The sequence below is a fragment of the Octopus sinensis genome, linkage group LG26 (assembly GCF_006345805.1).
Source record: "Octopus sinensis linkage group LG26, ASM634580v1, whole genome shotgun sequence".
Lineage (NCBI taxonomy): Eukaryota > Metazoa > Mollusca > Cephalopoda > Octopoda > Octopodidae > Octopus > Octopus sinensis.
This window is the reverse complement of record NC_043022.1, coordinates 15,117,899-15,128,331: the sequence shown is the minus strand read 5'-3', so window position 1 is coordinate 15,128,331 and position 10,433 is coordinate 15,117,899. Positions and strand designations below refer to the sequence as shown.

The window sequence follows — 10,433 nt, the reverse complement described above, 5'->3', positions numbered from 1 at the left end:
ACACACACACACACACACACATATATATATATATATATAATAATATATATATATATATATATATATTCATATGTGGACGGCACCCACTTCTGTTATTTTTTTCAGAATCCCCCATTCTGTAAAAAAACCAAAAAAAAAAAAGCCAAGTGGAATCGGTCTGCATTCTTTAAGTCCGCTTTATATGTGTGTCTCTGTATAAATATAATTGTCGCATTTAATCAAATTTCATTACACCGATCGTTTTTGCCTTCGCAAACCAGGAAGTGAAACGGTTGACTCTTTAGCTTTTTATTCCCGATGAATATTGATATTTTTTTTTACAGATTTCTATTATTTTAATATCTATAATTTTATATAAACGTGAGCAGTGAACAAGAAGTACATCATATTTCTCAGGAACGATTTATGCAAACCCGAGTTTATTTTGTAAAACACGTGGACGATCTCGGATCATTTTTAGATCATGCTTTATCCAATGGTTTATTGACTGAGGGACATAAAAATGGAATAATGTCCGAAAGAAATCCTGACCACCAAATACGAAAGTTACATGATTATATATTCAAGAAACTTCCGAATGTTTCAGATAAATTGATGTCAGCCTTGAAAAAATCGAAACATTTTAAGATATTTGATCTTTTAGATCAAATAAATATCTCAACATGACATGACTTTTTCAAGGCTGACATCAACTCGTCTGAACATTCCAAGTTCGACCGTCAAACTTAGATAAGTTCTATTGTTTAACTCAGCATTTCGGGGTAAAATAGAGGTAAATGGAGATAAGCGAATTCATTTCCCATTCTACTCCGATCCACATTCAACAATCCAACATGTCTAACTACGAATCCTCTCAGAATATTCGGTAACAATCGTTTTCGCTTTCAGACGACGCACTCACAGTATTTTTAGCAAATCACTTCTTCCTAACATCCGCAACAGACGCAGTTATTACGAAACGTGCTCTCGTTTTGTCTTTGTTATTTTCGCCCTTAGCATTGTAAAACGGCCGACTGCCACAGCATTTTGTGTTCTGATACTAACATCGAATTAACAGGAAAATAAAATCTGTAAGAAACAGCTTCCTTCTTTCTCTTCATTTTTATGTTGCATGTTTCGCTGACCCACGAACATCAAATCTTCTCAGTGTAACACAATCGGTTAGAACTATGTGAAATGCGCATTTTCTAAAAGTATTCAGGTGAAACTATTTAATCGCTTGAACGACATGACTTTAAATATTTGTAGTTTCTTTGTTATTGGTTTCTAAAAGAAAAAATAACTCTGATTTACGTCATCAGAGGAAAACTATCCAGAACTTTGAAGAAAATTTGATTGGTTGAAGGAAATTTAACAAGAGCCATTGAAATATATGTGTTTGTAAATAACTAGGCTCAGTTAATGAAGTCATCGAACTGAGCAGACTACATTACCCGAAACGTTTCTCTTCGTAAACCAGGAAGTGAAAGGGTGGACTGTTTTGCTTTTTTCTTTTCCAGGTAAAAATTGATATTTTTAGAGATTTATATTGTTTTCATATTAAGAACTTTATATGAGCATGAATGACGACCGAGTATTTTATATTTCTAAGGATCAATTTCAAAAACTCCGAGTTGATTTTAAAGATCACATGCACGATATCAAATCATTTTTAGATGAAGCTTTATCCAATGGTTTGCTGACTAATAGCAATAAAGAGAGCATAATGTCTGAAAGAGATTCTAACAATCAGAAACGACGGTTACACGAAATCCTAGGTAAGAAACTACCGGATGGGTCCCGTAAATTTGTGTCGGATTTGGAAAAGTCAAACCATAAGGAAATTCTCAAGCTATTAGACGATCCGTCAGTCTACCCGATGAAATTCAAACCTCATGGTCGTGTTATATTAATAAATAATGTGAAATTTCCCGTTGGGAGTAAATACAATGAAAGGCTCGGAAGCGAAAAGGATGTGGAAGGTATCAGGGAACTTTTCAAGGCTTTCAATTTCGATGTTCAACTTTATTCTAATAAAACGGCCGAGGAAATGGAAGGAATAATTGAGAAAACATCGAAGGAAAGTACAGACCGTGAAGATTGTTTCGTTATGTTCTTGATGTCACATGGTGTTAGAGGGAGTATCATTGGAACTGATGGTAAGGAATTATCTTATTCCACTATTAATACCATTCTAAAGGAGAGTTATGAGCTGAAAGACAAACCAAAACTCATTTACGTAAACACTTGCCAAGCTTATTTTGAAAAAGAAGATGTCGCGCAATATTTCAACGTGGCAGACCTACATGTTACTTTTGCCACGGTTCCAGAAAGCTTTGCTTACCGAAGTAGGAAGAAAGGCAGTCTTTTCATTATATCTTTACTCAAAGTCTATGAAAATAATAAAAGCAAGTGCGACATCTCATCATTATCAGTTAAAATAAATTCACAAGTTTCGAAGGAATGCAAAGAGATTAACATGGATCAGGTTTCAAGTTGTTATTCCACCTTGAAGAGAAAGGTGATTCTTCGAGCCACAGATTAACCTAATTCTCTCTTCTCCTTCTCTCATTAAAATATAAAGAAATTGAACAACAATGGTATGTACGTTAAACCTTTCCAAATTCGCCTCCATCCACAACCTAATCTGTTATTCTTGGATTCCACTTCACCTGACTAATAATTATTTCTGATTTCGGTACAAAGCCAACAATTTAAAGAGGAGGACTTATCAGACACCATTCTCTGCAGAACTTTATTTTATTTTATAAATTACAAACGATATTTCTTTTGAATTCCTTGAGAAGTTGCTGTTGTTTTATGCGATTGGAAACCAACTGGATTCCACTGCATTCCGGTCGAGTGCAAGGGAGGTAACTGTAGCAGTCTCACGCCTCTACTGTAGAAAAGCCAAGTTGCTATACGCTAAATAGGCGGTTTTTGCTCCAGCATGACCTTGGTCGTGATGGCTTAAACGAAGCAAACGAGACCAGGAAGATCTCAGATCATTAAATACGTATTTACATACATACATACATACATACATACATACATACATACATACATACATACATACATACAGACGTATATATGTATATATATACACACACACACACACGCACATATATATATATATATACAGAGAGAGAGAGAGAGACAGAGAGAGAGATTACTTTTTTTTACGTGTTTCAGTCATTTGACTGTGGCTATGCTGGAGCACCGCCTTTAAGATATATATATATTATATATATAGATATATTATATACATATATATACACAAACATATGTACACATACACACACACACACACACACACACACATATATATATACAGACACACACACACACACATATATATATAGTTATGAGGGGAAAACTCCGATCTTGTGAATTTTCCGAAGTCCTCTCCCCACCCTCCCGTTGCTTTGCACGCATTTTTTTTGTTCATATTCGCTTCCTTTTCATTGTTTTACACCCATTCCAGTATTTTTTCTTTTCTTTTTCGCTTTTCATTTCCTAAACATTAACCATAAGTCTGAATAAAATTTGTCATAAACCCGTTCAAAGAAGGATTTTATTCCAATATTATGCTACTCGCCGACTGACCCTTTAATCACGTCTGGCCAACGTCTGTCCGACTGTCCCTTTAATCACGTCTGGCCAACGTCTGTCCAACTGACCCTTTAATCACGTCTGGCCAACGTCTGTCCGACTGACCCTTTAATCACGTCTGGCCAACGTCTGTCCGACAGACCCTTTAATCACGTCTGGCCAACGTCTGTCCGACTGACCCTTTAATCACGTCTGGCCAACGTCTGTCCGACTGACCCATTAATCACGTCTGGCCAACGTCTGTCCGACAGACCCTTTAATCACGTCTGGCCAACGTCTGTCCAACGTCTGTCCGACTGTCCCTTTAATCACGTCTGGCCAACGTCTGTCCGACTGTCCCTTTAATCACGTCTGGCCAACGTCTGTCCGACTGTCCCTTTAATCACGTCTGGCCAACGTCTGTCCGACAGACCCTTTAGTCACGTCTGGCCAACGTCTGTCCGACTGTCCCTTTAATCACGTCTGTCCAACGTCTGTCCGACTGTCCCTTTAATCACGTCTGGCCAACGTCTGTCCGACTGTCCCTTTAATCACGTCTGGCCAACGTCTGTCCAACGTCTGTCCGACTGTCCCATTAATCACGTCTGGCCAACGAGACAGACGAGTTGTTTGTTATTAGATAAGGACAATAACCATCTATAAACATTACGCCGCACTTTCGTACTTAACGCAAAATGAGATATTTATATTTTTACTTATTATTTACTATTGTAGAAAGGAATTAATGATGGCATATTATAATTCATAACGCAAACAAACGTGCGCGCACACACACACACATACTTATATACCTGTGTCACTATACCTGTGATCATTGTCAGATTTTATCGGCTGACGTCACACGTAACATTTTTGCCTTCGCAAACCAGGAAGTGAAACTGTTGAACTTTATTTTCCCAGTGAAAATTGATAATTTTTACAGATTTCCCTTGTTTTAATACGCCGCACGTTATAGTATTTTTAGCAAATCACTTCTTCCTAACATCCGCAACAGACGCAGTTATTACCAAACGTGCTCTCGTTTTGTCTTTGTTATTTTCGCCCTTAGCATTGTAAAACGGCCGACTGCCACAGCATTTTGTGTTCTGACAGTAACATCGAATTAACAGGAAAATAAAATCTGTAAGAAACAGCTTCCTTCTTTCTCTTCATTTTTATGTTGCATGTTTCGCTGACCCACGAACATCAAATCTTCTCAGTGTAACACAATCGGTTAGAACTATGTGAAATGCGCATTTTCTAAAAGTATTCAGGTGAAACTATTTAATCGCTTGAACGACATGACTTTAAATATTTGTAGTTTCTTTGTTATTGGTTTCTAAAAGAAAAAAATAACTCTGATTTACGTCATCAGAGGAAAACTATCCAGAACTTTGAAGAAAATTTGATTGGTTGAAGGAAATTTAACAAGAGCCATTGAAATATATGTGTTTGTAAATAACTAGGCTCAGTTAATGAAGTCATCGAACTGAGCAGACTACATTACCCGAAACGTTTATCTTCGTAAACCAGGAAGTGAAAGCGTGGACTGTTTTGCTTTTTTCTTTTCCAGGTAAAAATTGATATTTTTAGAGATTTATATTGTTTTCATATTAAGAACTTTATATGAGCATGGATGACGACCTAGTATTTTATATTTCTAAGGATCAATTTCAAAAACTCCTTGTTGATTTTATAAAACTCATGGACGATATCAAATCATTTTTAGATGTAGCTTTATCCAATGGTTTGCTGACTAATAGCAATAAAGAGAGCATAATGTCTGAAAGAGATTCTAACAATCAGAAACGACGGTTACACGAAATCTTAGGTAAGAAACTACCGGATGGGTCCCGTAAATTTGTGTCGGCTTTGAAAAAGTCAAACCATAAGGAAATTCTCGAGCTATTAGACGATCCGTCAGTCTACCCGATGAAATTCAAACTTCATGGTCGTGTTATATTAATAAATAATGTGAAATTTCCCGTTGGGAGTAAATACAATGAAAGGCTCGGAAGCGAAAAGGATGTGGAAGGTATCACGGAACTTTTCAAGGCTTTCAATTTCGAAGTTCAACTTTATTCTGATAAAACGGCCGAGGAAATGAAAAGAATAATTGAGAAAGCATCGAAGGAAAGTACAGACCGTGAAGATTGTTTCGTTATGTTCTTGATGTCACATGGTGTTAGAGGGAGTATCATTGGAACTGATGGTAAGGAATTATCTTATTCCACTATTAACGACGCTCTAAAGAAGAGTTCTCAGCTGAAAGACAAACCAAAACTCATTTATATAAACACTTGTCAAGTTAGTTCTGATAAGAAAAATGAATATTTCAACGTTGCAGATCTGTATGTTGCTTTTGCCACTGTTCCCGAACACTTGGCTTTCCGAACTGAGGAAAATGGTTCTGTTTTCATCGAAAGTTTAATCAGTGTTTATGAAAAGAACAAAGAAAAGTGTGACGTCAACTCACTATCCCCTAAAATACATGCTCAAATTCCCAAGGAATCTGGTCAGATTTCAAGTAGTTATAACACTTTGAAGAAAAAGGTGATACTTCGAGCCACAATTTAACCAAATCCTATCCTTATTTTCTCTTCTTGCTCCCTACAAACACGAAGAACTTAAACAACAATGGTATGTACGTTATATGTTTCCAAACCTGCCCCCGTCCACTATATTCTATGCTGATTTGGGATTTCACAAACTAAATTCTTACCCTGCGTCTTCAAACAAAGTATTTCTCACTTCGACACAAAGCCAGCAATTTTAAGAGAGGTGCTTGTTAGACCCTGTTCTCTGCAGAACTTTATTTTATTTTATTGAGCTGATATGCATGACTCGAACCAAGTTCACTCAATTTTCCACCTGTTTTTAACCCATAAAGCGCTGGAATTTGCATGTCCATAACATCGAGCGTCGGCTGCGGGGTCACTCCGAAAAGCTCTATCTGCGACGATTTCATCTCAATCGAAGGAGAGGAGCTTTCTCCGTCCGGGTTGCTGATCCGTGGAACAAGCTGCCAGACAAGATGGTGAAAATGCCGACAACCGCTTTGTTCAAAGTCTCCCTTGACCTCAAATGGCCTGAAATCTTTACATGAACACCACCCTGTACTTAACTCCATGTCCCCCTACATGGCCTTGCTTTTTGCTTTTGAGCCAAAAAATTAACTAACTAACTAACTAACATAGACTGCTGAGCACATTTTATGAAAACGAGACGGAAAGACTTCCGCCACAGACTCTTTATGGATCTCTTATAGACTCCACATTGTCTGACAGAACCAAAATCATCTTTGGGGTGCAAACACGATGAGGGAAGTCCAACAAGATTAAGTTTGACTCCCTATTTAATCCTGTTCCTTCTGAATTTGGTCCATAACTGAATACGGCACAGGATGATCTTGTGGTGATGTCATGTCAACAGATAACTTTGTCTTAAAATCCTTTAAACAACTCAACTTATCACTAAACGCTGAGACCGAAACTCAGCGAGAAGCTCCTTCAATTACAACAGAATTCCTTTCCCCAATCAAGGAAATATGGTTCTCCAATTTAAATTGATTTTCTTCATCCGTTTTCTCTCCGACAATACACCTGAACATTGCTTTCACCACCAATAATGGCAACTGGATCTCGCTTCCTTTGTCGTTGGACTCATGGCTTCACCAATTCTCTGCTATATGTATTCAGGCGGCGAGCTGGCAGAACCGTTAGCGCACTGGGCGAAATGCTTAGCCGTATTTCGTTTGGCTTTACGTTCTGAGTTCAAATTCCGCCGAGGTCGACTTTGCCTTTCATCCTTTCGGGGTCGATAAATTAAGTACCAGTTACGCACTGGGGTCGATGTGATCGACTTAATCCCTTTGTCTGTCCTTGTTTGTCCCCTCTGTGTTTAGCCCCTTGTGGGTAGCAGAGAGATTATATGTATTCAGTCTTACCAATATCTCTTGTAAATCCCCCCCCATTCTTCCAGGTTCTTAAAATTCTTCACTGAGTCTGAAGCCCCTCCATCATCCCATCCCAATCCTTCCCCAATATTTCCACCTCCCCTGCCAGTAAATGTGACCCACCCTTTGCATACAGTTCCAGCATCACCATTGCTCTATCTCTTCTTCTCTTCACCCAACAACTATTCACCTTATTTTCTATCTTATTCAATGCAATTTGTCTCTCATACTTTCCTTTCTTGTCAAATTACCAACATTTTCAATGAGTATATCCAATATTCTTGCACACCCACACACAGGCATATCCAATATTCTTGCAAACAAAACATTCCTTTAGTCTCGAAGGAAATACACTTAAGCAAGATGGTTGCAATTCCCAGAATGGTGACATTCCTGTTTCTCTGTCAGTTTATGAAAGGAGTTTCCAGATTCCCCTCCAGGTAAGCATTGCATGTCCTGAATGTCCCCTGGAAAAGACTGATCTCAATTCAACTGCAACCAATATTTTAAGGGCACGGTCTGACGTCAGTGTCCTTTCACTGGAAGATGTGAATTTAGATCACTTTAACCCTTTTGTTACCATATTTGTGTTGAAATAAACTGATTTTGTTTAAATTAACTCTGAAAATAGTCAAGAATTAAGTAAAACAGCTGTTCTCAGGAACCCAAATGAACATGAAACATTAATGGAAATTTTTAACTGACCAACCACATGGTTCCGGGTTCAGTCCCACTGCGTGGCATCTTGAGCAAGTGTCTTCTGCTATGGCCCTGGGCCGACCAATGCCTTGTGAGTGGATTTGGTAGACGGAAACTGAAAAAGCCTGTCGTATATATGTATATATATATATAGTATATGTGTGTGTTTGTGTGTCTGTGTTGTCCCCTAGCATTGCTTGACAACAGATGCTGGTGTGTTCATGTCCCCGTCACTTAGCGGTTCGGCAAAATGAGACCGATAGAATAAGAACTGGGCTTACAAAGGATAAGTCCTGGGGTCGATTTGCTCGACTAAAAGGCGGTGCTCCAGCATGGCCGCAGTCAAATGACTGAAACAAGTAAATGATAAATGATAATGAGATCTTTAGAAAATGGAATCTTTATGACGGAACCAGGGTTGAACTCAGCCAAGCATCCTCGCCACAGTCCCCTAATTTTCGACAAAATTACTTGTGGGGGCAGGATATCCCTCTTAATCCTTGCCTTCCTTTTCCTGAAGAGGAAAGTGTATGTTTTCAGTCATGTCACTCCTCTCCCATTATTATTATTATTATTATTATTATTGAGTGAGAGAGCAGTGCATGCCGTCAATGGGTGGTTCTTTCAACATCCTTAAACAACCCTTATTCAGGGATCTTTTGAGCGAGATGGGTTACTCAACCAGAAGAAAATTCTAACTGGGCCCCACCTGCAAGGTCATGTGCTGTTTATCGTGATATGAGATCACCATGTCACGCACATGTGGTTGTGATGCATGTGCCTGGTGGACCCTTATCATGATGGGTATACTGGGCTTCGTATATTTGTGCTTAGAATCAAAAACACTGCTAAATTACTGAAGACGATTGTATAATTTTAATTATTTTCTTCTCAATATAAAAAGACGAAATACACTGCCAACTTTGAGTGAGACTATCTCATACAACTAATAATGTTGAGCTTTCTAAATAAGTACATAAAATGGCCGACAAATGCTCAAACAGGTTGCTGATCTCTCATATAATTTATGACATATCTTTGGTTTACTTCCGGTGGAATCGGTTCCTTTCAGCTTCAAGATTTTCACATAAAAATATAATAAAGTTTTGCAATAATATTTCATTGTGTTCCTTTATTTTAATTGAAAGATTTTACAAATTTTGGTAGGGTACCTCTGTGTTGAAAGTGGTTTATCGGGGTAAAATGAGTGATTTTGTAAAGAACCAATTGAGAATATTCTATGTTGCTTTTAAATTTAGTGAGGTTTTGTTAATGTCATACCACGAGCCACTTTCCTAGTAGTGGGTGTTTTTTATGTGCCACCGGTATGAAGGCCAGTCAGGCGGTACTGGCATTGACCACATTTGAATGGTGCCTTTTAAATGCCACTGGCATAGGAGCCAGTCAAGCGGCACTGGCACCGATCACGATCGAATGGGGCTTTTTATGTACCATCAGCACGGGAGCCAGTCAGGTGGCACTGGCAATGATCACACTCAAATGATGCTTTTTATGTGCCACTGGCATAGGATCAGTCAGCCGGAACTGGCATTGACCATGCTCGAATAGTGCATTTTACGTGCCACCAACACTGGTGCCAATCAGGCAGTACTGTCATTGGCCACGACAATGATTTCACTTGACTCAACAGGTCTTCGCAAGCACAATTTATTGCCCAATGGTTGAAGGGTACTCTTAAATGGACCAGTTATACTGCACTGGCATAGGCCACGGTTACAGTCTCACTTGGCTTGCCGGGTCTTCTCAAGCATAGCATGTCTCCAAAGGTCTCGGTCACTAATCATTGCATCGGTAAGGTCCAACGTTCGAAGGTCGTGCTTTCACTACCTCATCCCATCATCATCATCATTGTTCGACCGTGGTCGAGACAATGGAATTTACCATGCTACGCCAGACTTCATGGTCCATCATGGCATTATGGAGGTCCTGTTGCTGGATGCCTGTATCCCTGGAGATTACATCAGGGTAGGAGAGTGTGCGCCCTCTGGTATTGCGAGTAGAAGGCTTCCAGAGGAGAAGAGTAGAAATTACCTCTTTTTCAGCTCTACAACAATGTCCAGCAAACTGGACTCTCTTACCTCATCCCTGGTCTTCCTCTTCCACAGGTTCTCTCAACTGCTAGGGTGTGACACTTTTTCGCACAGCTGTCCTCATTTGTACGCAACACATGACCATACCAGTGCAGTCG

At 39.0% G+C, this 10,433-nt stretch overlaps 2 protein-coding genes across 2 annotated transcripts; both read left to right on the top strand.

Annotated features, from left to right (window-relative positions):
* The first annotated feature begins 51 nt into the window (after positions 1-51).
* LOC115224718 (caspase-3-like) lies at positions 52-2,782 on the top strand. Its single transcript, XM_036513548.1, has 2 exons — positions 52-643; positions 1,839-2,782. Exons 1-2 carry the CDS (start codon positions 406-408, stop codon positions 2,522-2,524), a joined length of 924 nt encoding a protein of 307 aa, XP_036369441.1. The 5' UTR covers positions 52-405; the 3' UTR covers positions 2,525-2,782.
* A 1,609-nt stretch (positions 2,783-4,391) lies between these two features.
* On the top strand, positions 4,392-6,615 carry LOC115224719 (caspase-3-like). The gene has a single exon (XM_029795585.2). The coding sequence runs from the start codon at positions 5,197-5,199 to the stop codon at positions 6,145-6,147; it is 951 nt and encodes a 316-aa protein (XP_029651445.1). The 5' UTR covers positions 4,392-5,196; the 3' UTR covers positions 6,148-6,615.
* The last annotated feature ends 3,818 nt before the right edge of the window (positions 6,616-10,433 follow it).

Bases quoted from the DNA above. Each gene is read 5' to 3' on its own strand.
- LOC115224718 (XM_036513548.1), top strand. From the start codon at position 406: ATGCAAACCCGAGTTTATTTTGTAAAACACGTGGACGATCTCGGATCA. The intron at 644-1,838 runs ATCAAATAAATA...TCAAGCTATTAG, and splicing joins TAAGATATTTGATCTTTTAG to ACGATCCGTCAGTCTACCCG.
- LOC115224719 (XM_029795585.2), top strand. From the start codon at position 5,197: ATGAGCATGGATGACGACCTAGTATTTTATATTTCTAAGGATCAATTT.